The sequence below is a fragment of the Balaenoptera physalus genome, assembly GCF_965194825.1.
Source record: "Balaenoptera physalus genome assembly, chromosome: 12".
In the NCBI taxonomy this organism is placed as follows: Eukaryota; Metazoa; Chordata; class Mammalia; order Artiodactyla; family Balaenopteridae; genus Balaenoptera; species Balaenoptera physalus.
The window spans coordinates 75,823,785-75,840,212 of NC_138897.1; the positions used below are offsets into that span (position 1 = coordinate 75,823,785).

Genomic DNA, 16,428 nt, shown 5'->3' on the forward strand with positions numbered 1-16,428 from the left:
TATCCACTAGGCTGGGTGAGCACAAGCCTTGCTCCCAGGGAGCTTGGAACTTAGTGACCTCAGAGCCATATACTGTGTGATGATTGGCAAGTCACTTTACCACTCTGGGATTTGGTGTCTACCTCTGTAAAATGGAGATTATGATGATAATAACTATATCTCACGAGTTAAATGAGGTGGTATTGGTGAAAGCATGGTCCACCATGCAGGCTCTTCTGTGAAATGGCATTACCATGTGACTATGCTGGGAGGTTGGAAGGGGTCACTCAGAGGCAGGACAGGAAGCCCAGGATGAAAGTCTACAAGGAACCCAGGAGGGTGATGGTAATTATGAAGCAAACTCTTACTCCTTCCCCAAGTGACTGCCACTACCCAAGAGGGCAGAGGCCCCAGGCAGCCCTACAGCTGCATGCTTTGAATTGAATCTTTCAGGAGACCCACTTTTGTTCTCACTTCTGCTTTATCTTCACAGACCAAGGAGAAGATCAGGCCCTCGCATCAGGGTCCTCAGAGTCAGGGTCACCTGAGGGCTCTGTTCCAAATGACTCAATGAGGAACTGATTGGGGGATTCCCAACCTGCCCTGGCAGGACAGAAAGCTCCAGACCACAAGCTGAGTGGGATTGGCTTCCGTTTTACCCCCAAGGTCCAAGGGTGGGTAGGCAGAGCACATGAGGGAGTCTGGATCTTCACACCCACGCTGCCTTGTTCTCTCACCATTATGCCAAAGGCCTGAAGTAAACCTTAGAGGATTATTCACACTCTAATTATAAGAGCCACCATGTACCACTGAACTCTTACTTTGTGGCCTACACTGTGCTGGGTGCTTTACCAACATTTCCTCCCTTAATACTCATAACCATAAGTGGCATGGGGCCAGTTCCCTCTCCCAATGCCACCACCTGGCCCATTTACAGACTCAGAGAGGTCACATGGCTAGGAAGTGACAGAGCCAGGGCCTGAAGTCAGGTCTGCTGGTGTCTTGAACCCAGGATCTCCCAGGTCCCAATTTAGGTTCTCCTTTTTTGTGAAACCAAGACAGAGAGGAAAGGGAAATATACAGCATCCTCCAAAAGAGGCTGGCTAGGAAAGATGGTTTCTGGACACACAGAAGAGGAGGAACAAGAGTTTTCCATACTATGTTCCTGGGCCCCTTACTACCCAGCTGCTCCTGCCTTATCTTGGGGTATATGTGAGGGGCTGTGTGTGGAGACCTGGGACAGGAAGTGTGCCATCCATTATAACAACTCAACAACAAAAACAACTCGAGAAGCCTACTAGGAAAAGTGTAGACACTTGGGGCTGGACTGAAAGTCCTAAGGCTGGGACAAGAAGAGGGAGGACAGGCCACACAGTAGCAACAAGCTTTGGTAAGATGGAAAATTGGGAAGGAGGAACCCTGGCTTCTAGGCACAATTCCATTACTCGTTCAGCTTGGGTTTCCTTGTCTGTAAACAGGACAAAATAAAACTTACCCTACTGACTTCCCATTGCTCCTGTAAGGATTACTGCAAGGCAATGAGAAAGAAAGCACTTTGCAGAACAAAGAGCTAGACAAATCAAAGCATTCTTTGATTTGACTGCACTCCCAAAGACATGAGGGCCACTGGTCTGACAAAGGGAGGTCCTCTCATAAGAGAAACAGAGCATGCTGGAAGCATTGGCCTTTGTGGGCTGTGCCCTGACGACCCCTTGCACTTGTGTGGTACCTGATAAAAAACTTCTCAAAGCCCTTTTCATATACTCCAAGGTAAGTCTCAGAATGTTAGAAGCAGAAGACCTCTTCAACATCACCCATTAAAACTGTCTTAGTTTATATGCAGGGGAAACTGAGGTTTAGAAAGATTAAGCAACTTTTTCAAGGTCGCAGAGCTAGTTAGGGGCTCAGGGAAGCCCAGGACTCAGGTCTCCTGATCCCCTGTTCAGCAGTGTTTGTTTACACATGCTCCTAATCCAGTTATCTCATTTGATCCTCACAATCCTTTTGTACACAGACCACACCTTTATCTACTGTTGAATGTCTGACTTCCCTGCTAGGCTCTAGGTCTTGGGAGGGCAGGACCAAGTCCCCAGAGCCTAGCACATGGCTGCACACGTAGTACGTGCTGGATGAAAAGCAGGGAGCATTAGTCCCATGGTCAGGTGAGAGGACGTGCTTAAGTCACACACCACCAGGGGCAGTGGTGGAGCCAGCACTGGCACCTTGACCCCTGGGTTCAGAACCCTTTCCCATATTAGCCTAAATCTACATATCCAGCCAGAATCATCTCTGAGAAATGGCTGGTGGTGCCCCAAAGGGCTGAGGGGTTCACTTTCTCATAGGCACTGGACTTGCTTCCACCTCCCAGCTGAGGCACCAGCTCCAGGAACAGAATAAAGGTGAGATGAAGTCAGCCCTCAGCTGCCATCTGCCTCCCCTTGATCAGCTTACGCTGTGCCTAAAAGCCCCAAACCTACCCTCCCCGGCTACATACCGTCCTAAGGTAGGCTTTCCATGCCCTCAGGCCTTACTCCTCTCTCCTTGAAGAGGTCTAGCCCTTCTTGCAGCCTTCCTTGCCATCCAATATGTTTACTGGGCAGAGACCTCAAAGCTCAGTTCCACTCACCCCACCCCCTCCCAACCAGGCCAAACCCACTCTCCTACTGGAGAGAGACAAAGAACCCCTTGATGTGCCCAGAGCGTGCCAGCCATGCCAGGCACCTTGGGGAGCCCAGGGCTGTGACAAAGCAGAGTCAGCAGCAGCCCACTGTCTGCTTCAAAAGAAGGCCACAGATGGCCTTCCTTCCCTGTGGTCAGAAGGCCCCGGAATGGCTAGGCCACTTCAGCTTGGCCAAAGCCTTCCCAGTTCCCCTCAGTCCATACAGCCAATCAGGCACCAAGCCCTACTTGCTGATCTCTTCATCCTCATAGCTCAAGGGCTCTTCCAGGCCTCTCTACAGCCCTTTTGGGCTGTCCCAACCTCTCCCAACTGCTCTCACTGCCTGTGGCCCAGCTCCTCTTTATGCCATCTTCCATGCCAGCACCAGACTGACCTTAATGAAACACAGGAGGCCTCAGTCTGACATTCAAGGCTAGTCACAGTCTGCCCAACCTACTTTGCTACCCTCCCCTTGCTTCACGTCATCCTCCCGCCTCCCATTCTTCTTGTCACCTCTTGGCACACCACATTTCTCAAACAGCTGGCTCCTGGTGGGACTCTGTACATGGGTCCCCTCCCATACAACAGAATGGCCTTCCTTGCTCCTTCTCAGGCCTGGATCAAATGCGACTTCTTTTCTTTGGGCTCCTATGGATGGAGCTTGCTGCTTCTTCTTCCTATATATTCCCAGAGCAACCACATGCCTCCATTACAGGCTTTATTGCTCAACACTGTAATGATTTGGTTGTGCTTCTATTTTCCAACCAGTCTGTGAACGCTTTGAGGGCAACAAGACACAGATGTCTTGATCAACTCTGTATCCTTAGTCCCAGTCACAGAGGCTGGTAGAGTAGGGGCTCAATAAATGTTTGATAAATAAACTCACTGCTAAGATGGATAAACTGGTGAAAGTAAAGCCTTGGCTTTCTCTCCCAGGCTCCTGAGTCTGCTGCCTACTTCCCTACATGAAGAGCAGAGACGAGCTAAGCTGTGCCAGCCTCTGAGGAACTGGACAGAGCATGGAATAGAGTAGGGTGGGGTGGGATAGAGAAGGGAAAGAGAAAGATGAGAAAAGAAAAGCCTAAGTTGGCAGCTTCCCTAAAATCCTGGAAAGGGGGCTTCTAAGCAGGTCAAGCATCAGGAGAGTTGTTTTGCCAGTAGAGAAGCCAGGAGTTTTCTCCCTGCCAGGGTCTCCCTTCCTGGACCCAGGACAGCAGCAGATTTTCCAGGGGCAGACAAAGCAGCTAAAGGAGGCCTCTTCCCCGTCAGGTGTGCTGCCAGCAGGATAAAGAGAGTGATCAGCTAGGACACTGACAATGGGTGGATGACGACTGGGTTCTGCTCTGGTGGGCAATGCATCCTGGCCTGAGGTTCAACTGGCTTGGAGTGAGGAAGAGAATGGGCAGGTCCATGTAGCTGTGGTAGCAATGGGCTGAGAGTCAGAAGATCTGGGATCCCTCCCAAATCTGGCTCCACTGTTAACTAAGGGCAAGGCTTCTCCAAGCCTCAGATTTCTCACCTGTACGGGGTGCATAATTCCTGCCTTACCTACAAAGAAACACTTCTTCCAAAAGGCACACACTGGATATCAAAGTCAGATGGTCATTATGCAGTATTTTGGGGTCAAGAGCAGTGTAGACTCTGGCCTATGGGAGGGATAGAACAGGCCTGATCTGGCCAGGCTTCCAGGGCCTCCCCAAGGATCTTCACTGGGTGTTTCTCTGGCCTGGTTGGCCATGGACTTCAACTGTACTGAGAGACCTGCCTTGCCCTCCACACTGGGATGGGGAGGTAGCCAGATTCCTGCTAACTGCTGCTCTGGGTGTGGGGGCCTCAGGGACTGGTGAGCACCTGGCGCCCTGCCTGCTTCCACCTTAGCAAGGTTTAGTCACTGGATTCAGTGTCGAGAAACAGGTTCTAGTCCCAGTTCTGCCATTCACCAGCTGGCAAGCCCTGGACGCTTTCTTCTTAGAACTTCAGTGTACTCATCTACAAAATGGGATAACAACCCCTCTCAGCGGAACGTAAGGGTTCACCATGGGTTAGGGGTCACTCCTGCCCACAGTGGATGGACCTCACTGATGCTCATCATCACAGCCAGAGATGGAAAGTAGGAAATGAAAAGACAGGACCGCTAGCTACTCCAGTCTCTATGAGGAGGTAGAACATTCATTGAGCATTCATTGACAACACCTATGGTGTTGTCAGGCTCTTTTCAAACATCAGCTCATTTAAACCTTACAACAACTCTGCAAAGTCAGTATTATCATAACTATTTCACAGTGAGAAACTGAGGCTCATAAAAGTGAAGCAATATGTCCAAGGTCACACAAACAGCCAGACTTCAGAGCTTAGGTGAGGAGGGAGCACAGAGCACCTTCTTTTCCCACCGCGGTGTAAACAGATTGCGAGGCTGAACCAGAGCCAGGCCTCACCGGCCCCCTGAAGGTCCTGTTTCAGACCCAGATGCTGGGAGGACAAAACGTCAAGCAGGTCCCACCGCTTTATCTCTTTCCCACAGCTTAGGATTTCCTAGCAGGCGGACACACAGGCACCTTCCCAGGGCAGCAGCTGGTGTGCTGGCCCCCTCCTTCACCAAGTCAAGTCTTGTCTGAGGCCCTAGAACACCCACAGGGCTACCAAACCGGATTTTCCTTTGAAACTGGAGGAAGAGAAGGAGGAGAGAAAATGAAGGATCTGTGGCCCAGAGTCATAGACCAGGGCTCCACATGTACAGCTGTCTCTTTCCAGATGGGCTACCCAGGGACCACTCCACTGCCAGCTCCATGCTCTCCTGGGAACTGTAATAGCTCAAGAAAAGAGGATGTTCTGAACTTACAAACTGGAGAAGGTGGTGGAAAAGCAGGGAGGCAGGCCCTGGCCTGTCAGGAGGGCCCTGGCCCAACAATAACTGGCACAGACCAAACTATCAGGATTTCAATTAAGCCAGTTCTAAGATTTCCAAAGTCATAGGGCTGCCATAGTTGGCTATAAGTAGTGGAGGGCCCAGGGGACAGGGGAACTGAATCAGCAAAAGACAATATTGCTGTTCCAGATGTTTCTCCCTGGGCCCAGTTCAGATCCCTCTCTCCCCTAACAGGAAGCCAACACCCACGGGACCCCAGAGAGCATAGCTCCTCACCTTATCTGGCCTGAAGCACTGAGCAGACTGAAGCTGGGTGGGAAACTCCAGCTTCAGGAGGCCAGTCCTGGCAATCACATAGGAAAAGGAAAGGGAGGTCAGGGATCCACCCCTCTCAGGCCATCTTGCTCAGGCCAGAGACCTGGTATCCAACTGATATCCTTCTTTCCCTTCCTGACCAAGTCCTCTATGCTGCAGAAGGGACCCCCCCACCCCCCTACAAACAGGTCTGCTCTTCCTACCCCGAAGTGATAGGAATGGTAACATCACTCCTCCCACACTTCCCTGCTGAGGATACTTCTTTCTCCTCCTCTGGTCCTTCCTGGGCTTCAACAACCAGCTCAGTTGCCAGCCAAGCCAAAAGAACTAGTGCTGCCAGCACTCCTGTCTGTGCCCATGCCACCACAGGGTCCTTCACTGGCTGGCTGCTTTCTTGCCTCTTCCCACTCACTGGCTACTGCTCAAGGGCAGGCAGGGGCCATCATGGGCCCAGCAAAGGTTCCCTGGAGAGTAGGCTCAAAAGACAGACAAGGTGGGACTTCCCTGGTAGCGCAGTGGTTAAGAATCCGCCTGCCAATGCAGGGGACACGGGTTCGAGCCCTGGTCGGGGAAGATCCCACAGGCCGCGGAGCAACTAAGCCCGTGAGCCACAACTACTGAGCCTGCATGCTGCAACTACTGAAGCCTGCGCGCCCTAGAGCCCATGCTCCACACAAGAGAAGCTACTGCAATAAGAAGCCCGCGCATCACAACAAAGAGTAGCCCCACCCCACTCACCATAACTAGAGAGAGCCCACAGGCAGCAACAAGACCAAACACAACCAAAAAAAAAAAAAAAGACGGACAAGGTGAAGTAGAAAAGGCCTAGGGCTGGGAATCAGGAGTTCTGGGTTTAATTCCTGGCTTTGCTCCTAATTGACTGAAGAGGTGAGGTTAATCACTTCTCTTAGGCCTCAGTTTACCTATCCATATGAGGATGGCCATCTCTAAGCTCACTTTCAGCTTCCTGATTTGAAATGTGTGCCGGTAAATGTCACTCAATAAATAAATATTAATTGAGCATTTACTTCTCTGCAGGCCTGAGGAAAAAGTGAATAAGCCTGGTCCGAGGGAATTCCCTGGCGATCCAGTAGTTAGGACTCCACGCTTTCACTGCTGAGGGCCTGGGTTTGATCCCTGGTCAGGGAACTAAGATCCAACAAGCCGCGGCCCACCCCCCCCAAAAAAGAAAATAGCCTGGTTCCAGTCCTGAAGCTCATCAGTCTAATGAAGTGGTAATGACAACACAGCCTTATCCTTGCTGGGCCATCCCTGTTAGCCTCCCACACTGCTGAGGGAGTCAAAAGTGCTGACCTAAGCCAGGGAAGGTGAGGGCAGACAGGTTCTTCTAGGAACCTTCTATTCTACCTGTCCAGCACTCGATTTACTGCTGGGGCCATATGCCATATTAATGGGTGGTAAAGGCAGTGGAAACGGTCCTGACTGGGGAGTCAGAAACCCTGGGTTCAAGTCCTGGTTCTGACACTAATGTGCTGTGTGATGTTTCTTTTCTTTTTCTTTTTTTTTAATTTATTCATTTTTGGCTACGTTGGGTCCTTGTTGCTGTGCGTGGGCTTTCTCTAGTTGTGGCAAGCGGGGGCTACTCTTCATTTCGGTGCGCAGGCTTCTCATTGCGGTGGCTTCTCTTGTTGCGTGTGGAGCACGGGCTCTAGGTGCACAAGCTTCAGTAGTTGTGGCATGTGGGCTCAGTAGCTGTGACGCGTGGGCCCTAGAGCACAGGCTCAGTAGTTGTGGCGCATGGGCTGAGTTGCTCCGCGGCATGTGGGATCTTCCTGACCAGGGCTCAAACCCACGTCCCCTGCATTGGCAGGCGAATTCTTAACCACTGCGCCACCAGGGAAGCCCTGTGCTGTGTGATCTTAAGCAAGTTATTCTCTTCTCTGGACCTCAGTTTCCTCATCTGTATAATAAGTTAGGGTTAAGCTGGTCAAACTCGTAAGATCCCTTCCAGCGTTAACAGTCTATGATTTTATGATCTACTCATGCCAGGTACCCAGCAGTCACCTGAGTGGGGTAGCTTCTGATCTGCTTTCTTCCCCCATCCCCCTAACCCCTGGCAACTGCCAAAACTGATTGTCTTGAGACAACCTTTGGCCCAGGATGGCTGAAACAGACCTTTAATCTGGAGCCAGAGTCCCTGCCATCTCCGCTGCAGCCATCAGTGCTAATGTTTCACTTCTCTGGGATAGCACATGGTCTCCTAGCCCTCAACCACGAGACTGGGTTCAGGGCGGTCACCCTGAAACTTCCCATAACTTCCTCTTTTATGGCCTTGAGCAGGGACTTACTTTTGGCTTTTTTTGAACCACAATATAAACTATACAGGGAACATCCAAGCTTTCAGACACCAGAGATTTTAAGTTGACCAACAGGGTCAAGAAAGTGAGGCAGGGAGAGAGGAAGGGATGTGGAATCCCACCTCAGCCCCAGCGCTATAGACACCAATGATGCAGATGGTGTCATTGGTTTGCGGTTGGAGGGTGGGAAAGACAGATGTCTGGCTGCTTGGCTAGGGACTACAGCCAAAGGGAGGTGCTTCCACTGGGGCCTCTCTGTCCACAAATACCAGAGGTACGCCCTCATTTTCTCATCAATTTTCAGACCCTTAGAAGGAAAAGAAAGGAAACAACATTTTCCTGGGCCACTACTTGAGCCAGGCATTATGCTAGGCACCTTCGAATACTTGATCTCATTTAATCCCCACAGTAATCTTGGGAGTAGGTATTACTGTTTCCCTTTACAGTGAGTAAGCAGGCTCAGAGATTCAGGAACTTGTCCAAGGTCACACAGCCAGCAAGAGTGATTTCTTCCTAAATCTGGCCTTTTTCCACTATATCACACTGCTCTGTACCCTGATACCTGGTTAACTGCCTGATAAGCATGGAGTAGGAATTCTTATCTCCCAGAATTCACCAGCAAATCTGAGCTCTTCCTTCCAAGCACCCACAAATGCAACTGAGAACTCCTTTCCCACTTGTCTAGACCTCATGCCTCCCAGGACCCTGATCCCTGGTGTCTGCTCTTCAATTCAAAAATATACCCTAAGTACCCTTTGGGTTATCACAAGCTAATCCCTGGGGAACTGTGACAAAGCTGCAAGTCAGGGTAAGGGATCAGAATAAGGGGTGCTCTCTGAGTCTTGGACTGGACTAGGCTTAGCTTGCTATGAACAAGTGGGAAGAGGCTGGAGGAGACAGATTCAGTGGGTAAAAGAGAACTCTCCTTAGGGGAGGGGCCTGCATTTCTCTCCAGCTCTCCAAAGGAGAAGGAGGCCTGGTGAATGTGAGGCTTTGGGACTGCGGAAAATCCCAGAAGGGACCTTTATGGGGTGTGGGGTAGGGATCTTACAGATGGTTAAGGCTCTTCCATAAGTCATAAGAGAGGCTGATAGGACAGGTGGGATGGGAGTGGGGTCTGGAGTCCATCTTTCCTAAGGGCATCACCAACCCATACATATGATCTCTGTGAGGACTGGACTCAGGGAGTTCTGTGGGGGCAGAGTGTGGCTACTCAGCTTACCCTGCCTGGAGGGAAGGTGCTGCTCCACTGCCTCACATTTCTCTGCCTGCCAGCTGGGTGCCTGGGTGTGGGGGATCTGGGTGTGCTATGAGCAGGGACCCTGCTGTCTCCTTGCCTCCCGCCCAGTCTGCATTTGGAGAGGAGGTACATGCTTCCACAGCATACACAGAGACAGCTGACAGTCTGTCCTGGAGGTGAGGTACCATCATCCTGTGGGTACTGGGAAGAAGCAGTGCCTGCCCACCTGTTGCTGGTGACAGGGAGAAACCTGCCTCTGAGGGGGGAGAGGGGGGCACTCTCTGACCCTTCCATTAGGGGAAGGGACTGTCTGTCCCAAGGTGGTAGGGAGCTGACCAATGTCAGTTCATCCAGAGGTCCGTGTGTCTTGAGGTGAGGCTCAGTCTGTCCCGGAGTGCGGTGGGGGCAGGGCAGCCCGTCCCTCTGAAGTCTGCCTAAGGTGTCCCCCTGAAGTGGGGGTAGTGGGGCGCTGAGACAACGGCGTCTGTGGGTCTCGTGGGAGGCTGGGTATGGAGAATAGCAGTCTGCTGGGGGAGGGGCGGCCACCTGTGAGCCTGTCAGGGGCTGGCCGAGTCAGCCAGCCCTAAGGCGAGGGTGGCAGCGCTGGGGTTGGGACAGGTATCTGTCGACCAGTCCGCACTGGTGAGGAAAGCCCAGTCGGCCCTTCCTAGGGGTGGGTCAGTCAGCCTGGGGGGGAGGTGGGGGTGGGGCAAGGGAGACAAGGGGTCGGTTGTTCCTGGTTGGAAGGGAGACGTGTCTGTCCTTTCTGAGAGCGGCTCTGTCCGCGTCGAGGACCCCACGCGGGTCCCGCCCCCGGCCGCCGGCCCCCCGGCTCCGAACCCCGGAGATACTCACGCGCCCTCGGCGCCCTGCGAGCCCACGATGAAGCCGAACTTGTCGATGCGGCGCTCCGCAAAGCCGTTGGCCTCTGAATCGGAGCCCAAAGAGCTGAGTTCGTCGGCGGCTGCGGCGTCGGGGCCCGGGGCCAAGCTCTCCCGGGTCCCCGACAGGCTCCCCCCCGCTGCAGGCGCGCGCGGCCCGTTCTCTCCGCGGCTCTTCGCCATCCCGGCCGCGCCCGCTGCCTCAGCCTCAGCGGCCACCTCAGCCACCTCAGCCGCCCGACCTCCGCCGACGCCGCCGACGCCCCGCCCACGAGCCGCGCCCATTGGTCGCCACAAAGCCGGGGGCGGGGCCCTAGGCCTTCCCTGGCACCTCCTCCCCCCCATGCCCAATGGGCGCCGCAGACCCCGGGACCCGCCCACCTCCCCCAGGCTGGCGCCAACAGGCCCGACGTGAGGGGGCGGGGCAGCCGTCACCCGAAGCCCTCCCCCTTGGGCTGCCAATCACTAGAACTCACCTGAAAAAGCTTCTCGGGCCTTTCCGGGTTAGCCCAGGCCTGGCCCGACACCTGCCGCACCGCCCAGGCGGAGACCGAGGGCTCCCTCTGGGAATTCCGCCTCTGCCTCCTGAACCCCCCCCACTCCTCGCGAGACCCTAGGGACGTGGATGGGGATTGTTCTCCCATTCATTTATGAGGAACTCTGAGACGCGGGATGGGTCCGGGGACACGCCCAGGGACACTCGGCGGCTTAAAGACCTAGGCTGAGCTAGAAGTTCAGCAGCCCCTTCCTTCCCCCTGCTCACTGTTTCTGGGGCTTTAGAGAGGCCTAATTAGTAAGATTAATGACCAACGACTATTGAGCTACTCACTGCCCCGAGTTCTACCTACTTTCTCTTCTAATTTTTATTTTTCCAACAGCTTTATTGAGATATAATTAACATACCATAAAAATCGCCTGTTTAAAGTGTATAATTGTTTTAAGCATATTTATAGTTGTGCAACCATCCCCACTATCTAGTTTTAGAACATTTTCATCACCCCAAAAAGAAATTCCTATCCTTACCAGTCACTCCCCATCCTTCCTCCCCCAGTCCCTGGCAACCACTAAAATTTCCGTCTCCATAGTTTTGCTTTTTCTGGACATTTCATATAAATGGAGTCATACAGTATTTGGCCTTTGTGTCTGGCTTCTTTCACCTCGCATGTTTTTAAAGTTCATCCATGTTGTAGCATGTATCAGTACCTCCATTCCTTTTTGGGGCCAAAAACCATTCCATTGTATGGACATATCACAGTTTATCCATTAATCTGTAGATGGACATTTGGGCTGTTTCTACCTTGTGGTGATTGTAAATAGTGCTGCTATAAACATTTGGGTAGAAGCTTTCGTGTGGACATTTATTTTCATTTCTCTTGGGTAAATAGCTAGGAGTGGGAATTGCTGGGTCTTTAACCTTTTCAGGAACTGGCAAGCTGTTTTCCAAATTGGTCACACCATCTCTTATAATCTTTTAGGAAGGAGGTGGATACTATTTTTAGTCCCATTTTACAATTAAAGAAACTGAGGTGCAGGGAAGTGATGTCAGCTGCCTGAAGTCCCAGAACTAGCTTGTGGCAGAGCCAGGATTTGAACCTAGCTCTTACCAACATTTTCTATTGGGAAGCATGGGCCAATTTTATCTATATAGACTTAGCTCCCAGCAGCCTACTTCTGACCCCACGGATTATCAACTCATGGAGTCATAATGATAGCTCCTCACTTAGGTCCAGCACTTTTTGGCTCTTAAGTCACAACCATGTTGTCATCTGACACTCCCCTGTAGACCTATCAGGAGACAGGCCCAGAGATGGGAAGGGACTAGAAGAGCCAGGCCTGAGCTGCAGAGCCTGGGACAGGCTGCTAAGAGGCCCAAAGCAGCCCTAAGAGGGGAGGTCTTAAGCCCTGAGTGATCTCACCAGCCGTTTCCTTAATGCCATGTGGCCTGGACATTCTTAAAGACTTCACTGTGCAGTCTTGACATTCCATAGGCTTCTGTTTTCCATAAACAGGGCAACAGCAGACACATGCTATTTTGGTCCTAAACTCTCAGTCTGGGAGGACATGTTCCACCTCTCTAGTAGTTCCAGACAGAGTGGTGGGCTCTCATTCCCAAGCTCCCAGGAAGGACAGAGTAGGCCTCGCAACGGGGTGTGGGCCTATCCCAGGGAAGGGAGAAAGAGGAGTCAGATGCACGTGGATCAGATGTGAAGCACCAAGCCTGACAAAGTACCCACAACCCTTTGACTATAATTCTGGTTCTAGGCTCATATCCCAAACACGTTCAGCTCTGTGAGGCGCATGTACAGTGATGTTCAGTCCAGGGGTATCTGGGGTGGGGTTGGAGGAGCAGGTCAGAAGCATCCACGTGTCCTTCCTTGGGAGACTAGATAGATGTTGACCTCAAGTTAAGGCCTTGATGCTCCAGCTTCTGATTTTCTTACATAAGACCACCCAGGGGAATTCCCTGGTGGTCCAGTGGTCACAACTCAGCACTTTAGGATCCTGCAACCCGCACTAGGATCCTGCAACCCGCACGGGGGGTGTGGCCAAAAAAAACACAAAAACCACCACCCAGGATTCAAATCTCTGCTGTCACTGTGTGACCTTGAACAAATCACTTCTCTGAGCCCATTTCCTTATCTGCAAAATGGAAATGATGAAAAAATATCTCCTCGGAGTTGTTGTTCTGAGACTTCTAGTGTGATAGTACATGGTAAACATCTGGCACATGGAGATTCCCAGTAAATGGTAGCCAGAAGTGGTGGCATTTGTAGTTTGCCAAGCACTAGCAAATTCATTATTATGTTGAGTGTCTCCCACCACAGCCTGTGGCTGCAGCAGGGGAATTTTCCTAATTTAACTAATGGCACATTGCTTGGGAGACTTCGCTTCATGGCTCTGCCCCTCAATAACTGGATGTTCTTACGCAAAATTGTTTAGCTTCTCAGACCATCTCCTCCTCTGAAAAATAGGAACGTCAGTAATTACTTGGTGAAGAGTCAAGCCTCCAGCACACAGTAGATACTTAATGTTAGTTCTTTACACTTCAAAATCCAGAGCTCTTTATTTGATGTTATCCTAGTAACCCCTGGGGGATGGGGTGGGCAGAGGTGGGGGCAGAAGGAAATGAGGAAGCCTCTGTGCAGGGATCTGGGAGATGGCTATATGGGAAGCGGGGCAGCAAGTGCAAAGCCCTTGAAAGGGAAGCAGGCTCAGAAGATGGTGTAGTTAGACTGGAGAAAGAAAGCAGAAATGAATGAATGAATGAATGAATGAATGGTCCAAAGGAATGCCCTACAGAATCACATCGTTCACTGGAGTATAAAATAAGAGGCCTTTGGCAATGCTGTGAAACATCCTGGTAGACTGGCTGCTGTAAATGTTCTTTTGAGGATGAGAGATGCTTGGCCAGGGCTACAGGAATGTGTTGAAAAACTCGAGTCTCATCCTACTGGGGTCATTCCTAGAAGTTTTGGCTCAGGCCCTCACATGAGCCCACGCGCAGTCCCCTCTCCTGGATCCTGGAATGTGCTTGGGAAATCTGTCAGTGTTCGCCAGGAGCAGACAGATGTCCAGATACCAGCCTTTATCCATAATGAGAGCAGAGCTGAGGTTCAGAAGGTATGTAGCTGGTGCCCAGGAGCCTATGACAAGTAGGCAAACTATAAAGCTTCTTTATGCCTACACTGAGGATAACAGTTAAGAATCTTTTGGTAAGTGGCAGAGAACACAACTCAAATGGGTTTAACCCAAAACTGCACTTAGTGGGTCCCAGAGCTTAAAAACATTCACAGGTACATAAGCTTCAGAAGCAGTTTGATCCAGAGACTGTCACCAAGGATATTAGCCTTGTTTTTCCTTTTTCTCCTTTTCTCTTTGTCCTCTTTCCTGTGGTTGCTTTATCCTCAAGCTAGAGCCCCTCATGGCAGCAGCTCCAGGCTCACATGCTTCTTCCATCCATACATACAATGGGTGACTCTTCTGGTAGCTTCTGCTCGATGGTGGGGAGGCTGCATTCCTTCACTCCATACGAGGACACATGCCTATCCCTAATCTAATCATCCCCACAGCTCAGGGCTAGGGAACACTGACTTGCTTAACTGAACTTAGCTTAAGGCAACAGTAGTACCTTCTCTGTAATATGATAAAGAATAGGAGTGTATCTTGTCCTGCTTCACGATTGTATGACTCAGGGTACCTAGAATTACTCACTTACATGTATTTTTAAAATAAAACAATGTACACAGTTAACATCAAATCCCCAAATCAGATAGTTAAAAATCTGAACTTTAAGAACTTACATTTCACTTTTATTTTTAAAAAGTAACTTTTAAGAATCTTAAATACTGACTCATGTACTTTTATTATTTTTTAAATAAATAAATTTATTTATTTATTTATTTTTGGCTACGTTGGGTCTTCATTGCTGCACGCGGGCTTTCTCTAGTTGCTGCGAGCTGGGGCTACTCTTCGTTGTGGTGCGCGGGCTTCTCATTGCAGAGCACAGGCTCTAGGCGTGCGGGCTTCAGTAGTTGTGGCGCACGGGCTTAGTTGCTCCACGGCATGTGGGATCTTCCCAAACCAGGGCTCAAACCCGTGTCCCCTGCACTGGCAGGTGGATTCTTAACCACTGCACCACTAAGGAAGCCCCTCATGCACTTTTAAACATGAGCTATATTGTACTTTTTTACCTTTTTGATTTTTGCATTATAAGGATAAATGAAATATTACCTGTAAAGATTGCTATAATTACAGTATATCACATATTTCAATTTAAGTATCCTAATATAACTTTTGTACACATTCTCTTAATACAATACGTAATTTTAAAACGTGAAATGGGTCTAATCATTAGTAGCCTCCTCTGGGCTACATGGTAAGTGCTCATTTCAAGCAGCTGGTGGAACTGAAAGTGAAATTTCTTAATGTCTACTACTCCTAGAGCCCTCTTCATGCAAGTCTTTAAAATTACAGTGAGCCTGAAAGCACCAAGCCATGCCGGGTTTTCCTGGCAATCTCACAACAGGAGCGTTTCTCCCCATTTCAGTCTGGTCTGGCAAAGTGGTGAGGACAGTGTGGTCACCAGTAATAGAAGAGCTGCTTTGGCCTTCCAGAGCCCTCACTGGCCTTGGGTATCCACCTTATCTAAAAAAATGGGCCAGATAATCCTCAGAGGAATGCAGTGAGAATCAGAAAAGCTGTGCAAGCAAGGCGCTGCCTACGTGCTGCGGGTTCTAAACAAGAAGTGCAGAGCACTGGGCTGCACGCTGGGCCTGCAGCCACTGACAATCGCAAAGCTGTTTGGTCAATGGGTCTTCTGCAACTGAGTAAGCCAGGACAGATGTTCATTCAGGAACTCCAGGAAGCTGAGATTGGGCCCCAGAGGGCAGCTCAAAGGACCCATTCACTCACATTCCACCCAGCAGCATTCCCGGCCTCCAGTCGCAGCCTCAGTCACTGAAGGCCGGTGAGATCTGCCAACCTGTGAAGGAGAGATTGGCCCCAGAGCCAATCCTAGGAAGAAAGGAGAGCTTGAAGTATGGGACTCCCCCAGCTCTACTGACCCCCTTCCCTCTTGCAACAAGACCCAGGGGGTGTTCAGGGGATTTCTGGTGTTAGCCAGGGAGAAGCAACCAGCAGTGGGCTCACTACAGGCACCCAAACCTTGGAGCTTCAGGAAGCCAAATTTCAGCCCTGGCCCCTGGGGGAAACTTCTAGCTACCAGGCGGGAAGCAAATGTCAGAGTGAGGAATAACATCCCACTGACCAAGTTAAAAACGTGAGCAGTTCATAATGGAGCCACATAACTGGCACTGCAGAAGGGCCACTTGAGCCCTAGGTCTAGAGTTGGAAGCTTTGAGCTTGGTGAGGGGGTGGAGGGGATGGTGACTAGAATACTGTGACCTTGGGAATGGCCTCACCCCTCTGGGCCTGGGAGATGACTGCATAGGATGAAATGGAAGGGCTGCAAAGAAAAGGCACTAGGAACTCTCGGGATAAACACACGAGATCTTCAGAATGAAATCAACTTTCGGTTTAAAACCAGGAAATGGTTATCAACAGGCTCTCACCTTCCTCCCTGTGAACACCCACCCACAGCAGCACCTACCTCCCTGTGACAGCACAACTCCAAAAATAACAGCCTGTGTCTGGCCCTTACTATGGGGCAA

At 50.8% G+C, this 16,428-nt stretch overlaps 1 protein-coding gene across 2 annotated transcripts in view; it reads right to left on the minus strand.

Annotated features, from left to right (window-relative positions):
- TBC1D10A (TBC1 domain family member 10A) overlaps positions 1-10,531 on the minus strand; it is a 31,166-nt gene extending 20,635 nt beyond the window's left edge. The window contains exon 1 of one of the 2 annotated variants that reach the window (XM_082418433.1): positions 10,233-10,531. In XM_082418433.1, coding sequence (XP_082274559.1) covers positions 10,233-10,441 — 209 coding nt within the window. In that variant the 5' untranslated portion in view covers positions 10,442-10,531. The remainder of the gene's footprint in view (positions 1-10,232) is intronic. The other variant, XM_082418432.1, reaches the window with a different exon arrangement.
- Positions 10,532-16,428: the final 5,897 nt, after the last annotated feature.